Source organism: Erpetoichthys calabaricus, chromosome 2 (genome assembly GCF_900747795.2).
Source record: "Erpetoichthys calabaricus chromosome 2, fErpCal1.3, whole genome shotgun sequence".
Classification (NCBI taxonomy): Eukaryota; Metazoa; Chordata; class Cladistia; order Polypteriformes; family Polypteridae; genus Erpetoichthys; species Erpetoichthys calabaricus.
This window is the reverse complement of record NC_041395.2, coordinates 114,272,172-114,289,460: the sequence shown is the minus strand read 5'-3', so window position 1 is coordinate 114,289,460 and position 17,289 is coordinate 114,272,172. Positions and strand designations below refer to the sequence as shown.

The following is a 17,289-nucleotide window of genomic DNA, read 5'->3' as shown; positions in this document are numbered from 1 at the left end:
CCACTGGATTATTAATAAGGCTGCCTGTAATTCATGCTGCATTACAGTACATACAGATGATTAGCATATAAAAGAGCAGATTAAAATTATATTGCCATTTATATAGCTGGGACCTAATTAGTGCATTGCACATTGGATATTTTAATTAATGCTGCATGATGCAGCAGTAAAAAGCATATAATTATAACTATACTGTAATCAGTAAAAATGAGAAGGAATTAGTCTCTAACATGTTGAGTTATGTAATTTATATAGTGTAATGTGCAGGTAATGAGCATATGGAAAAACGCATTACAGCAATAATGTAATTTATACAACTAGTCGCTTATTACCAAATATATTGTCCGACATTGCCTCTCTAGTTTAGATGCTGAAGTACTCTGCCGTGCTTTGATCAATTTTATTCTGGACTGCTCCAGATCTCATTTCAATGGTCTGCCTCCACACGTTACAACAGACCTACAGCGGTGCTGCCAGAGTCTTGGCTGCTGTGAACTCTTTACCACTCACCTTGGCTCAACTACACTTGCTTCCTGTCTGACTTTGTACCATCTTCACAACCACGTTACTTACTTACAGCGTTTGCACTAATGCTTTAGAATACCCGACTTTGTGCCTTAAGGCACATGGACCTGTTAGACAGTTGATGATGACCTTGTTACTGTTTCAATTAGTAACTTTCCTCTTATATGAATATGAATACTATTGTACTGTTCCTTCTACCTAATAATTGACAAATGTGGATTGATCTTATGGTGTCTGTCTTCTATCTTGATGCTCAAAATAAGGCACACCATTGCTTCTTCATTTATAAATATTGAAACAGTCCACACTGTTCTTCACCATAATAAACCCAATTATGCCATGCTGTTTCCTAACTTGGACTGCTTGAAAGCTGTACTGAGAATATAGCAGATTGTTCCTGACTTTAACATTCTTAAATAGCTATATGGTGTCTGCTGTCGCATAGCTACAGAGACCTGGCACGGAACTCAAACTATATGACTGTCTGTGGCATTTTCATGCACTCCCTGTGTCCACATGGGGTTCTCTCTGGGTACACCGGCTCACCTCCCTTAACTCAAAGTCGTGCAGATTGGGTTGACTACTGACTGTACAATTGCACTCTGTGCATGTCTGCATTTCTCGATTCTACCTTGTGCTTGGGCTCCAACTCCCTACAAGCCTGTAGTTGAATACACAGGTACAGTTTGATGTGTGGTCTGTGGCACGGTGCCGATTTTAACTAAATAATCACGCCCTATGTCAGGTCCAGGCTCCATGCGGGTGCAAGGGTGCGGAAAGTGTGTTTCGCTCCGTGGTTAGTGGAGGCACTGGCTGGCCGAGCTACATTCATGTGCAGAGGTGGGCAGGTCAATCAGGAGCCTCCATGCCGCCGCGGAGGGAACGGTTCCTTGCACTTGCACCCAATTAGGTAGCGAATTTAAAAAGAGCCTGCACGAGTCAGAGGGGGAGAAGAGAGGAAGGAACATGTCAGAAGAAAAATGGTACTGGCGATTAAAGGGAGGAATCAAGAGCAAAAAAAAAAAAAAAAATGGTGAAGACCTGTGAGAACAATCTCAGGCAGCACAAGTTGACCACCTACGGCAGAGCGTAGGATTGGTGTTCCAAGAGATGGTTCACCCCACTTACTAACTAAGTGGCGTGGGTGCGAGCATGGAGTAGTCCTCCCCAGGGATCTGAGGTACGAATGCGGGTGATGGATGAAGGATGCTGGGAAGAGGATCGACCCCAGACGGTCTGGCCAGAACCACGTGGGCGGCTAAGACAGGGGTCGGGTGATGAAGACCGCAGCTGTGCAAGTCATGAATGAACCGGGTGATGAAGAAGGAGGTGGGTTGGGATCATACTGCAGTAAAACAAACATTAGGGATCTGATGACTGTGTGTTTTAATCTCTACTTTTAATGGATTTATTTATTGCAACTTTTTAATCTCCACTAGCACCTCCAGTTTATTGGGTTATTCATTTATTGTGGATTATGCATTGCACTATTGGCACTGTTTGTTTTGGACTTGGCTTTTAATAAAAGCACTTTTGCACATTTTCACCATCCCACATACAGTTTCAAAGTCTGCTACATAAAATGAAAATGGACTGAGTGATACAGTATGCATAACTCAATGTATAAAGTATAATGTAGAGATATTTAATATATGCAAGTAAAACAGAATTGAACTTGAATTGGTATATAACACTAAAAATAATGATAAAGTATATTACAACTAATAAACAATAAAAGAGTATAAAATTCTCAAACCCAATTAATCCAATTCAGTGTTACAGAGCATGGAGCCTAACCTGGCAAACCCCAGATGGGGCAACCAGTCTGTTTCAGGGCACAGTTAAGAACACAGCCACACAGAGAAAGTTTAGAGGTACCAACAGACCAACATGCCTATGTTTGGGATGTGGGAAGAAAACCTGGAAAACACCCACAAAAACCGGGTAGTATCTTAGTCAGACTTACACATTGAAAGAAATATCTGCAGGGAACATTTAATGGTCTCTTGTTTTATTCTCTCTCTCTGGCTTTCCCTTGCCTTTACATTACATTGGGGCTTCAGTACTTAAAACAATTAACACTCTGAAAAATAAAACCCTTACTTCTTCTGTATCAGTGATGATTACTCTTATACTACCAAAAATAGATGAACAACAGCACAGAACATACACTACATTCGCTCTGCAAAATCAAGATTCTTCCTTCTTACCTAGCATAATAAAACAGTAAGATGTCTTCTTATAATGTTGACTCAAATATCATAAATAAAAGAAATTTCTGCTACAGACAAAATTAGCTTTAGCTACCTAAGCACTTAAAATCTCGCAGAAATACTATGCAGACATTGACTGCTCTTGGATTTGTACTCGAGATATTCGATATTTAAAGAAGCAGCTCCAATGCCGTGCCGCCCTGATGTCCCATATACTATAGTTACAGCTAGTGTACAGTGTAATGTATACAGCACAATAGATTACGTCAACATTACATACACAGAGATTTATGTCACACAAATTAGAACACTTCTGATGAGATCAGGCCATTCATTCCAAATACTTGTCGGTCCCATTCACTTACTGTGTTTTCTACAAAATGAGGTCAAGTAGAGTTGTGAAGGTCACCAAAGTACTACTGTCTACCACAGTACTTGGAAACATCTTCCATATGTCTGCGGTTCTGTGTGAAGAAAACGTTTCCAACATTTGTGTGAAATCTACCCTTAACAAGCTTCTATCTTTGTCTCTGTTGTTTTTTTTTTTGGAGAATTTATTTTTAAGTAACAGCTGTGATTCACAGCACTAATTCTCTTCAAAAATATTAAACACTGCCAAGGTTCAGCTAGTTCAATCTCTCCTCTAAGTCCATACCTCTCATTCCCGGAATGAGCCTAGTTTCTCCTTACTGGGTTTTTTTCTGCTAATTATTTCTTATTATATGGAGACCAAAAGTATACACAGTATTCCAGATGAGGCCTCACTAGTGAATTATATGGATTAATAATAACCTCCCTTAACTTCAAACTCCAAACATCGAGCTCTACGATGTAACATCCTATTAACTCTGTGAATCACTTCTAGTGATAAGGGAACAATTTTGGAAAAATGCCCTTAAAATTAGTCCTGCATTTGATTTCACACTAAAATTAGGTTGGTGTGGGTTTTTAAAGGTTTTTGGGTTTGCTCCCTAATGTTTATTCTGAAGCTGAAACCTCTGTGTCCTTTCTTAGCTAGTGTTGCCCTTGATCTTCCATGGTACCTTCAATGGGGCTCCACATGCTGTCATCTTCCTCGTGCACTGCCTGCTGTTGTGATCTGGTTTGTTTTGGGAAGTCTGGTTTTGCTCCTTTTGGGAAATTTAGTGTTTATTTTGTGGTCTTTTATGCTGGGGAACCGATTTCTGTTGTTTAGTGTAGTTCTCATTTTAAGGCTTGTAGCTGCGTTTTTCCAAAGTTACCAAAGTTCAGCAGCTCTAACTCAAAAAATGGGATTCAACAAAAGCCTGACGCACAGAAATGATTCCACAGACAAAATATCTTTGCTTTTAAAAGTTTAGTTAAGTTTCAAAGTAAAACAGTTCACACAAAAAAGAAAATTAAAATAGCAAAAAAGGGAAAAAATTTATGTTAAGAAAAGTTCAGTTCTGAGCTTAATCTTGTTACATCTCAAATCGTTACTATTTACTTATAATTTCTGGACCATTTCAAAACGGTCAGAAAACTGCATGCTTATCCCATCTCTGAGTAGAAAATGGGTCTTTTAAGTCCCTATGTACTGGGACTTGTTCTAAACACAACTGAATCTATTATCACACTGTTTCTCAGTTATAGCAAGAAGGTTCTATTTCTTACTAACTTATAGGGGGAAAAGACTATACCATTGTCTATGACTATGGAAGAAATTATATTCTATTCAAAATTAAGCAAACATTAATAGGAATTTAACTCAAAACTTTAACTTTCTAAGATTGGCTCTTACAAGGCTGCTAAAGTATTTCATGCCACCTTGTGAATTGTACTACTTAAGATGTGGGTCCTGGTTACTAGGAAGCTAAGCTCCTGGAAGTCACCATAGGTGAAGTCACTAGCACAGTGCTGTTTAAGCCAGCATCACACTAGGTATTTTGGTCAAGACTGTGGATTTACCCAACCTCTTTAGTGCTAGTTTTCTTTATTATGTTGGGAGTCATGTGCTTTGTTTTTCAAACAACGATTTAAGATTAGTGGTTTGATTTTAGTTTCTAGAATGCTGATTTCTCAGTGGGAGGGTATGGTAGCTCAGTGGTAGTGCTGCTGCCTCACAGTATGGAGGGCAGGATTCATATCCCGAGTCCACTACGTGTGGCGTTTGCATGTTCTCCCAACATCTGTGTGGGTTTCTCAAAGTTGGTCTGGTTTCCTCCCACAATCCAAACAAATAAGATTAGGTACTGTCACACATGTGCAACTAGGAGGCAGCAGAAGGGCTTATATAATCATAACAACTTATCTGACCAGGGGGCGGAGGGGTGCACTGACTCTCTTTCTCAGTACTCTGCAGACCGTTCCCAGGAAATCCCGCCAGGTGCCGAAGCCCAGAAGAAGGCACTTCCGGTCCCGGCCCCGAGGGTGACATCACTTCCGGCCCTGGCCCTGAGGGTGACATCACTTCTGGTCCCGGGCCCGAGGGCGACATCACTTCTGGTCAACTCTCCATAAAAGCCGCTCCCCTTACTCTGGTGATCAGTTCGGTCTTGGACTCAGTAGTGTAAACTACTCAATGCTAATTTTGACACAACTACCTTTTGCAGCCTGGATTACAATATACAGGTGGCTGCCCCAAATCTTCTTGTGACGTCTGGAGTCTCTTATTGTGACAGTGGATTGGCATTGCTAATTTTGCCCGAGTGTATGTGCATGAGTGTCTTTACCCTGTGACGGACTGGCACCCAGAATGGGTGTTCCTGCCATGTGCTCATATCTTGCTGGGATAAACTCGAAGTCTCCGCAACCTTGCTCAGGATTACGTGGGCTTGGAAGATGGTATGGTGTGATTTCCTGGATATTAAATTTTGGTTTGTTTATTGACTACTTTACATCTACCTTTTTTCAAAAACACTACCATGTTTACCATCACAGATATCACACATGCTTGCACATTCATGCAGTTGGTTCCTTCTTGCACCACTGATTTGGAATCAGAGGTACTACCATCTGTCCTTAGTTTTCAAACTTTTTAAGCCAATCCAAGCCAGGGTCCTTCTAGAAGCTTGCTGGTGACCACATACCCAAGCTAATGGATTTTACCAGCAGAGTAGTACCTCTGATGTACCTGCAGGTTAAGGGCCTTCTAGCATTTACATTACATTTATATTTGCCTATTTGGCTGACATCTTTATCCAAGGCGACTTAAAACATTCATGATACAATTGGATTGGGGTATCACTTTAGATTAGATGTCCCTAATTATGCTGTATTTACATGTAATTAATACCTTGTTTAAATTTCTTTTGGCTTTCCAATTGGCAGGTCAAGTGACTTGCTCAGGGTCACACAGTGTTAGTAGCAGAATTTGTGCTCACAACCGCAGGGCTTGAATTCCAAAACCTTAACCACTACATCACACTGTCTATGTATACACTTAGCAGTTCCCTGCCTTTTCTTGTCCCACCATCTAATAAATTTTCCCATGCTCTTCTACATGGAGAATAAATTTGCAGAGGAGAAAATATTTCACTTGTGGCAAAACACCACTTTTATTGGTGACTCCAAAAATAATAAAAACAACATCTTTGGAAATGTCTAGTGTGGTAGAATGAAAGCACCAACATGCTATGGAATTAAATTCCTTGTTTCATTAACAACAAGAATTGACTTCTAATTAGGAAGCTGCTTAAAGTGAAAGCAGTTAAGAGTTTGAGGCCCCCACTTTGCAGTAGCTGGTCATCTGTTGGCTTATTCGTATCTCCTTTTGTTTGGCTGCTAGTTAAAGAAGAAAGAAACAATTAAGAGGTCTGAGTCTGAAATTCAATTAAAATTAAACTAAAAGATGTCTGTTCAATTAGCAGCAGTAATTGGTTACTAATTAAGAAAGCGAAAGGGATAAAAACCTTTAACCAGTGCATAGCATCTTTTTACTTCCTCATAGCATTCCTGCTTATCAATGAAACAGCATCTTCTCCGCTAAACATGCCCCGCAATTCAAAATACACCTGTTCTTACCATGTGATGTTCAATCTTTTATTTAAAAACTGCTCCTTTCATTTACCCATGAAGCATGTTAAAGTTACTGACATATAGTTACTTGGATGAACTTGATCACCATTTGTATATAATGGGATGACACATTATTTTTAAAGATTTCCATTGATTTTTGAAAAATTATTATTTAGGGTTTATAGATACACTCATTAACCTGCAGAAACACTTCCGGATAAATGTTATCTGGTCATTGTGCTTTGTTAGATTTTTTTAACCTATTTAATCTAAGCAGTACTTCTCCTTGTGCAATTTCCACATCACTAAGTACCTCTTTAGCAGTCCCTGTTACTGTTCAGAGCTTATCAACTTCCTCACATGTGAAAACTTCAGAGAAATGCTGGTTTGCAGCATTTTTTCCCTTATCTTTCCTAATGTCCTCCTTGACTGTTTTTACTACTAAAATACTGGAAAAATGTCTTTGGCTCATCTTTCACCATTTCGATAATGTTTCTCTCTAATTCGCTTTTACAGTACCTTTTCTAATATCTTTTTTCACAGCTCTTATACTCTCATGTGCCCTATGGTTAGTGACGAAGTTTATTAGTTTTATCATTCTTATTATATATATATATATATATATATATATATATATATATATATATATATATATATATATATATATATATATATATATGTATATATATATTAGGGCTGTCAAAGTTACACATTCTAACTTTAACGGCATTAAAAAAATTAGTGCCGTTAACGCAGGTTCTTTTTGACCTTACCAAATTCCCATAGATCATGCTGAGCTTGCAAACTGAATGTGTGCCACTCTAGCCTTCAAGTTATTTCTTGTAGAAGTCACTCCATATTCCTAATTGTTGAACGATGGAAAAAGGTCCATTAAATAGGAAGTTCAGTTTCAAAACTTTGCCCAAAGGCTCACTCAATAAATCTAAAGTTGTGTGTAGTTACTGTAAAGCAGAGTTTAGTTATCACTGGAGTACAAGCAGCCTACCAGTACAATATCACATGCAAGCCATACATCCATTTTACACTAATTGCATTAGCCCGGGTATTATGCGACAGACCACGCTTGACAGTGTTTGGCAGAAACCAATGGACTCATTAACCGCCAGCAAATTAACAGTAGCAATTGCTAAATGGATAGCCACAGCATACAGGCCGATTTACATAGTGGAGGACGAAGGTCTGCGTGACATAATTCGGATCGCGTCCAATGATCTAACTTATGAATTACCCTCGAGAGTCACAGTCGTAACTAGGATACACGAGCTATATGACTCAGAGAGGGCAAAACTAACTAGGGAGTTGGAGTTCATGGAGACAGTCGCCCTTACTGGTGACTACTGAACATCACTTGGAAATCATAGCTACCTCGGGGTTACAACCCATTATATTGACCAACTGTGGAAACTTCATTCACATGCTTTTACGGTCATGAAAAGATCGGAGAGACATCATGCCGAAACATGTGCCGAACATTTTATGGATGTAGTAAAGCAATGGAACATTGAGAATAAAGTAAGCACACTCAGTATAGATAGTGCACGAAATTAAATTTCAGCAGTGAGACAGCTGCCTTTCGAACACTTGCCATGCATGTTCTTGCCATGTTCTGTCACAGTGTCTCTGTAGAATAGTGCATTTGACAGCGCACCTTTCATATGCTGAAAGGTGGTGGGGCACTTCAGGCACAGTCCATCAAATACTGCAGAACTTGAGAAACAGCAAATCGCGCATGGCCTGAAAGACTGAGACACTCGTACAAGACGTACCGAGTAGATGGAACTCCACTCTGGAGATGGTGAAGCGTGTGCAAAGAAACGAGCAACCACTAAGAGATGCACTAGCCCTACATAAAACTAATGTGGTCATACCAACAAATGCTTAGCTGGAGAAATTTCAGAGGCTGGAGGCATTGCTCGAGCCCTGCGGGTAATACACATGTTTTTTTTTTCTAGCAATCTCGCACACTGTCATTGAAAAATGTGCGTCTCCATCGATCACTAGTGGGAGTGTGGAGAAGGACTGCATTCAAAAATGTCTGGCGCACTATAAAGCAGAGCCTGTCACCAGCATGGAGGTTTGCCCCCTAAATTGGTGGTCCACATATGCTCTGGTATACAAAGAGCTGGCTTGCCTTGCTCGCAAGTACTTGGCAACACCTGCCACATCAGTGCCTTTCGAGAGGTTGTTTTCACTCTCTGGGCATATTGTGCAGAAAAAGCGAGCTGCCTTGTCTTCTGGAAATGTGACCAAACTTTTATGTTTAAGCAACTGGCTTGGTTTAATAAAACAGAAATAGCGTATTACTCATAATAATCCAAAAGGCTAACCTGCTGTTTCTGCTGAGAAATTAACTTGGCTAACTATATTAACAATTTTAAATTGTATTCTGTTTATAAAATCCTGTTTCTGGAGTTTTTGTATGGCTTTTGAGTGAGACTTTATATATTAATTTGCAGCTTCTTTTCTTATCCACTGTGGAATCCTCTTTAAATTCTTACTGCTTCTAAATTTTGGGATGAATTTGACCTACATTGTACATAAAATGCTTTTAAACCTGCACCACTGTTTCTTGGCTGATCCATACTTAAATATTTATTCAAATTCACCTTTTTAGATTTTATTGCATCTGCTAAAATGTTGGCATATTAAGGTTAAGCTTAACAGTTATAGTTACTGTTATATATACTTTACTAAAGCACTGTAAAATGTATTATGTTACATTCATTTACCACTACCTCCTGAATTCTATACTTATTATTAAATAAATGTAAATCTTGACAGACATCTCTTCTTTTTTATACACTATGTTAAGAACCAGCAGTTATCATCCTTTTTAAGAAGAAACACATTTAAATCTCCTTCATGCTTATGGTACGCTTATGGCAGCTCTCACACCCTTTGCATTTTCCTAAACAATGTGTAACTGTCCATGTTATACTCAATCCCATCCTTGTGGTTTAGCCAGGTATCAGTTATTGCTACGGTATTGTAGTTATGCGATGTTACATATTTCTCCAACTGACTTGTTTTGCACTCACAACTTTAAAAAATGCAATCCTTTTAATGTACATTTCATATTTTTTTAAACTGTGGACTATAAATTTAAAAATTATCTTTTATACTAGTAAAACACATGGTCATCTGGTTCTAAACTAAAAAATTACAAATAGCTAGATATAAAAACAATAATTTTTCCATCCATTGTATGCAAACATAAGAAAAGATAAGTTGCTTATGAATTCTGTATGTAACATATCCTGATGGATTATCATTAGATAGGCATGTGGGGATCTTGCTTTAATTACAAGAAATGTTTTTGCCCACCAATACATTGCCCACTAGGCTGGCACTACAGAAAATTCTTTGAATTTTTGGAATATATCGGGGTATGTTTAGTATTACTTCTTGGTTTTCTGTGTTTCACATTAAGACAAAGTTTGTACTAAGGAAACATTGTCTTCTTCTAAAACAGAAAAGATACAGTTTAAGTCTCCTGGTCCTGTCCATGTATGCCATCCATTACAATCTATATAAATATCTATATAAATATTTTACTACTACTAAGTGTAGTACTTGTTTTGAGAGATTGCTTAAGTGCAAGAGACTAAATGTTTCCAAAAAGGGGGAATACCTTGTGCCAAACAGTACGACCTTACAATGCAATGGGATATGACAATCTAAACTAAATACAATGATAGCTGACTGATTGGGACAGAAAAGAAAATTTATTCCAGGCTTGTGTGTATATATGTATATATATATATTTTTTTTTCTGGGCACTCTGGTTTTCTCCCCAAATCTCAAAAACATGCATGTTGGGCTAACTGAAAATTCAAAATTCTATGAGTGAGTTTGTGGTGTGCATGTGAGAATAAATTGTAGTGCGAGTTAGTTCCCACCCTGTGTTCAGAGACAGGACTATTGGCACTGCCTATGACCTTGACTAAGATAAGAGAATTAATGGATACAGAGATGGACCCCTCTAATATAACTCTGTGAGATTATATGGCTCTGCATCTTTACCCCCTGCTGCACTTTTAATACAATTTCCTTTTATGAACCCATCATCACCACAGCAATTATGAATTTATTGCTTTGTTTCACTAATGATGTTACATACAGTAACTTGTAATGTGCTGCTTCTTGTTAGCATGAACTTATGGAAGCATCTCCTCAAAGTACCAATGGTGTAATGCAGAAGGTGTTTCATTCATTTTACTAGTTAGTGATTTTTATGGTGTCACTGAATTAAAGATTACTGAAGCAGCAATAAAAAATACAGATTAAAAACCAGTCCAACAGATAAACACGTAGGCCTGCAGAAGGCAGATTTAGGGTCTCCGCCATGAAACCTTTCATCTGCTGGTGATTATTACCTTTTCCGCACATCTTGGCAATTATCTCCCAGAAGTGCACTTGTACTCTACTACTGCAGTCTCAGAGCAAATAAAGGAGGTTAATTGATTAAACTTGAGCACTTCACATTCTAGACCATGGAAGCCAAGAAGATTAAAAGCAAAATGAGAACTGAACACACGTCTCCCTTACCTTGCCAACCTGGCTTACAAACGGGCTTGAGCTCAATGCGTACCGGCACGTCGACGGTGGCTCTCTTCTGACCACAGTCATAGGCGGTTACCATGATCTGGTACTGCTGCTCCTTATCGTAGCTCAATTTCTCTGTGTTTCTGATGTTACCTGAAAAACGAAGGCAGAGTTCAGTTGTTATTTTCAGGGTGCAGGCCAAAAGCAGCCAACTATTCATTGCAGGGGACATTTAATTTAATTTGCAAACACCAGTATTGAGAAATAATTGAGTAAAAGATGCATTACTGCAAGCACCATCTGCTAAATAATAATGTAATACAATAAAAATGTAATCTGTTTGTTTTCTGATCTTATCACTTCCATCAAGCAGTCTTTATAGCGTGAACATAGTCAGAAGGTGATTTATGAAAATGTGCTATAACTAGGATTTCAGAAGTCTTCAGGCACTACACAGTCTTACGTATTATGTCTCACTGCACACATTCAGTGTTCTAAGAGTTACTCACAAGATGATTCTGAGAAATCCCCTTCTACCACTGGCAGGATTAGTCAGCAATTGCGGCCACAATAGAATATCTAAGGAAAATGTGACTTTACATTAGCCCAACAGTGTTACTTGGTGATACTCTAGGTGACCATCACAGAGTGGCTCTGAGGTGTCCCTGACTTAATGTACACTCTTGACTGGCAGTCACTTTTCAGGGAAAACATAACAGATAGTCTGTTGGTGTTAATAAAAAAATAAGAGAGAATGTCCTTCCTCCTGTCAGTTCTTCCAAGGTTGATGCAGAATGACCCTATAAGCTATCACCATTGAATGACTACAAAAAAAATGTAGACATTCTCAAACTCATAATTACTACTAGGGAGCAGAGCAGACAGTGGCCAACCTTAGAAAATTCATAACTGATGGTGTCACCCTCACTTGGATTGTGGCTTCTAAAATACAATAAAAATAAGTGGAGTGTAGCCCCCTTTAATTATCACTATAGAAAAACAAGCCACCCCAACTTTCTGAAAAATGAGAGGACCTCAAGTGACCCTTTCTATTCCTAAAGCAAATAATACAATACCAACCGCATGACTTTTCAATAAAAATTTTACTTCTGGGCTCAAAGGAGACAATAATCGTTTATGACAAGAGGCTTTCAAAGCCACAGCTCAAATGAACCCATGTCTGCAAAACAGTCTGCTTGTTAGCAGTATGCTACCCTTGATCCATTCACTTAGAATCACATCAGCAGCCTATGGATGAACCAGCAATAAATGTTTGCAGCAGCCATTGATTTAGTTGCTGCTGAAGCAAAGAGGAAAAAAATGTCATTGGTTACAAAGGGAACAAAGACATGAAGAAGATTGAGCTGAAGAGCAAAGAACAGGGATATTCAAACAAAACATGTCGCACTAATCCATTAACAGGGTACCAAACATCAGGTGCTTGGTGAATGTGATCTGTGGAGATTGTTGATCTCAGGGACTGGAGAGCATGCACTAGTATACAGCTTAATAGTTTATCTTCACAGATACATAAGTAAGCAGCACATTAGAGAATCAAAGGCACTTCTAGTGTAAATTATGTATAAGAATATTAGCCAAATTTTGGTCACAGCTGGTCACTGATGAAACAAGCATCCTAGTACAGTTCACCTAACTTCTCAAACATGACGTCAACTCCTCTATATTTGGGTGATGTTTTTATTCAAGGCATCATACAAATGTAATTGTTTACATGCATTTATTTCATTAGAACACAAGCAGATTAAGAGGCTTGCACAGGGTCATAAAATGAGCCAGAGGTAGAAATTGAACTGACATAATGTAATTATGACCATGCAAAATGCAAAAAACAGGATGAGAGGTGAAGAAGTAAATCACTATAGCAAACCAATGTATTGATTGATTACCAAACACTATTATTAAATGTGTAACAATTCTGTTGGTAATTCATTTGCAATCAATAAGGAAACCAGATTGCATGAATTGTTACAAAATTCTATTGAAGAAAAGGACATGTTTATTTATTTATTTATTCCACTGACACTTTATTGCTTGAAGACACTTGAAACACAGGCTGGTTCAGTGTTTTTCTCTGGGTCATACAGTGCACCATTGCTGAGATTGAACCAGTAACCTTGTGCTTTATAATCTAAGCTGTGCACAAATGGTGTGAATGTCCACATTGTGAAAGCCAAGACTCATGGGTAAACAGGAGATATGATACTCTGACAGAGCTGGGGTTGAAGATGAAAAGCAGATAAGAGACAACATGATATTTTATTCTCTGTTATTCAAGAGAGCAGACTAAACAGGCTAGGGCTCATACACAAAACGGCGATCAAAATACATGCATAGCAATGTCTCGATGCATGCTCAATAATCCAGGTAAGGAAATTCTAGAAAGTTGATTCAGTTCTTCTGAAACATAGTTCTTTTCCAGAGAGATACGTTACATCACTCATCCAAGTGACTTCCTCAGTCTCAGTTGACTGCAGGTTTCTCCTACCTTATAAACAGCACCTTTGCATAATGACCGAAACTAGCACCTCTGACTAACAATGGGCCGTGTGATCAAGAACAGGACTCCGCAGTCTATTTACACCTACAGGACAGTGGTCAATCTTTCAGTGATGATGATGTGCACATCCTGGACAGGAAGGAACGCTGCTTTGAGTGAGGAGTCAAGGGGACCATTTACGTGAAAAAGGAACGACCATCTCTGAACCGAGGATGGGGCCTAAGGGTACATCTTTCAGCATCTTACAAGGCTGTGATTGCAGCCATTCCCCAACTCTCTGTGAATAGTAAAATTGCATGGACAATTTGCATATCATTGATCACACGGCCCATTGTTAGTCAATGGTGCTAGTTTTGGTCACTATGCAAAGGTACTGTTTATAAGGTTGGAGAAACCTGCAGTCAACTGAGACTGAGGAAGTCACTTGGATGAGTGGTGTAACGTATCTCCCTGGAAAAGAACTACAGTATATCCAGATGAACAGAATCAACTTTCTAGAACATGCGTAGGAATTTAAATCACTAAACAAAGGTAAAAACCAAGAAAACTAGAAAGAGGTTAAAAGCACTAGGAAAACACTCCACCTTCACAAGACTAATGCTTCACGGGCAGGGCCAGACATTGGGAGCAGAGGGAGGCCTCTCTCTGATCTGACAGCATTGTGGTGGTTATGACACATCATCTGTCACTGAAATGTTCTGGACATTTAATGCAGTGTACACATAGTGTAATGTGAGTATATCATAACCAAGTACTTAACAAATTGCCCTTAAATAATAAACTTATTTCTTCACAAACATGGTAAAGGTAGTTGCCGACTTATGAGCACATTCGGTTTTCAATGGACTGGTCGTTAGTCTATCTGGATGTTAAGACAGACATTTATTATTTGTAAATATTTTTTTACTATTTTGTTTTTGTTGTTACTGCTGCTTGCATGAGTGACAACTTTAACAGCTTTACAAATTCTTTTTTTGTGTGTGTTATGTTACGTCATCAGTGTGAAACTCTCCCATTATTCACTGTGTTAACTGTGAGATGAGCGAGGAGTTGTACTGGCAGAGTTTGAGCACTCATATGTTTTCTGTGTAACATATAAGCTTGTTAATAGTAAACATTAACAGATAAAGGAGTTCAGTATGGTTTCAATACCCCTTCATGGAGGTTCGCACGAAGTGGCATATTGTGAGTCACAATACAGAAGCTTCAGAGGAATCAAAGATAGAGAACAGCAGTGCAGCGTGTACGTGGTTACAATGGGATAACTTAAAGTCACATGCGATTGCATTTGCTTTTTTTCCTCCCTCATACTACTTGATCAAGCAGTGTCAAGATCAATTGCCTTTTTTTTCCTAGTGCACTAGTTTTAAAATAAATGTAACAGAATGAGGATGAAACTACTGCAGGTAATAAACTGAGATTGAGACAAATACAGAACTAGCGTGGTGAAAACTGTTGTTTGCCTGTGAAACACAGTAGCGGTCGTAAGTCGAATGATTGTAAGACGCATAGCTCGTAAGTCGATAACTGCCTGTAATTATACATTTGCCTCTCAAAATTTTGTTATAAAGATAATTGCTTTCTATAAATGTAAAAAAATATCTTGCCTGCATTGGTGTTTTACATTGGAGGTTGGAGGCATGGAGGAAAAGCTTACCTGCCAAATAGATCAATTCAAGTATTGATCCATACTTTTTGCATTTCCATAGCATGTTTATGACACCAAAAAGGATCTGGAAAAAATAATTTTATTGGATATTCCTGGTACTATTTTTTCTTGCAGTAAAGATACACTTTCTATTCACTTGTGAGAATTCTCCTATAAATATGGGAGTAAATCAAAACAAAACCAAGCATATGGCACCAAAATTTTACTGTGATTTGGACTTTTGAGAGGAAACCACCTCCTTGATAAGTGAAAGGTTGTTGTGCAGGAAGATTATGTGCTAAGCTATCATGAATGGCTGGTTTTTGCTTAAAATGGCTGAATCTCATAATATTGGTGCTTTTATGTTCAACAATGACATTTATAAACTACTTTACAATATGTGTGTAATTTCAAGATGTGGATCAATACTTGTCAGCTGTCTTGGCTTAAAAAAGGAGGTGTTTGGTAAGTTTTTAAACTCCTCCTCTGTGCTCCATAGCCTTCAATGTAAACAGCCAGTGCCAGCAAGATTTTTTTTTATTTATATTTACCTTTACAACAAAATTTTGTGTTGCAAATGCATATATAGCATGTTTGTGAAGAAATAACTTTGATGTGAAAAATATCAAACCTATCCTTTAACATAATATGTATTTACTATAACAACTTTAAATATACTCTCAAGAAAATCAAAATATACCCACTTACTCAGAAGTAAACCATAACCATAAAGGAGGAGTGTGACACTATATTCAGCTACTATTATTTGTATCACTAACACTATAATAATAATAATTATTTGCATTTATATAGTGCTTTTCTCACTACTCAAAGCACTTAGAATTTGCAGGTTAATGGCCTTGCTCAAGGGGCCAACAGAGCAGAGTCCCTTTTGGCATCTTACGGGATCCGAACCAGCAACCTTCCGATTACCAGTGCAGATCCCTAGCCTCAGAACCACCACTCCGCCTTCTATTATGTATATCTCTAATGTGACCAGATTAGGGTAGATGAAAATTATCAAAATGAGCAAACATTAAAGCATAATCAGTAAAATCAATACTTTGACCCATAGACCAATATCAGAACTACACCTCAACAATATTAAAACTCAGGTGCCATTTTCCCCATTTACCTTTGTCATAAATACACACCTTCATGCAATAATCATGTCCACATGAATAACCCAATTCCCAAATCCCACAGCTAAAATGCATTCACTAAGCAGATAGGACACTCAAACATCAAACTCAGCTTTATAATGGAAAAATCAATCAAACCATCAAGTGTAAATTAGCACCGTGTGCTAATGCCTGAAGAAAGGGGACAACTGGCAGAACAATAAGTCATCTAAATGTAGAGCATCCACTCCTACGAGTGCTCACCAGATCCCCATGTCTAACAAGAGGCTTCTTCAGACATTAAGTACCTCCAGTTGAAAACTGAGGTCTTTCTGACGTTCCACTCAACACCAACATCCTCTCTCTTGAATCTGACACTCGAGTTTTAATTTTGTTGAGGTGCAGTACTGATATTGGTCTAGGGGTTGTAACAAGGCGCTATATAGGCGCCTGAGCCGACACAGATAGAGACAGAGGCCCGTATGAAAACAATAGACTTTTATTTTTCTTCAGCTAGAGGGCACGTCTTCCCCGTAATACCTCCAGCCCCAACACAGTCTCACAAAGCACAAGTCCAACACAGCAACAACCTTTCTTTTACCACCACTCCTCCGCAAGCGTATTCCTCCTCCTCCCGACCCTGGCTCCTCGAGTGGTGGTGGCTGACCCTTTTTATAGCCCACCCGGAAGTGCTCCAGGTGCTTGACCACCTGGTCCTAA

General features: G+C 38.6%; 1 protein-coding gene across 1 annotated transcript in view; it reads right to left on the bottom strand.

Moving 5' to 3' along the window:
- LOC114646274 (calsyntenin-2-like) overlaps window positions 1–17,289 on the bottom strand; it is a 791,236-nt gene that overhangs the window by 229,633 nt on the left and 544,314 nt on the right. Inside the window, exon 5 of the mRNA XM_028794392.2 lies at window positions 11,286–11,435. Coding sequence (XP_028650225.1) covers window positions 11,286–11,435 — 150 coding nt within the window. The remainder of the gene's footprint in view (window positions 1–11,285; window positions 11,436–17,289) is intronic.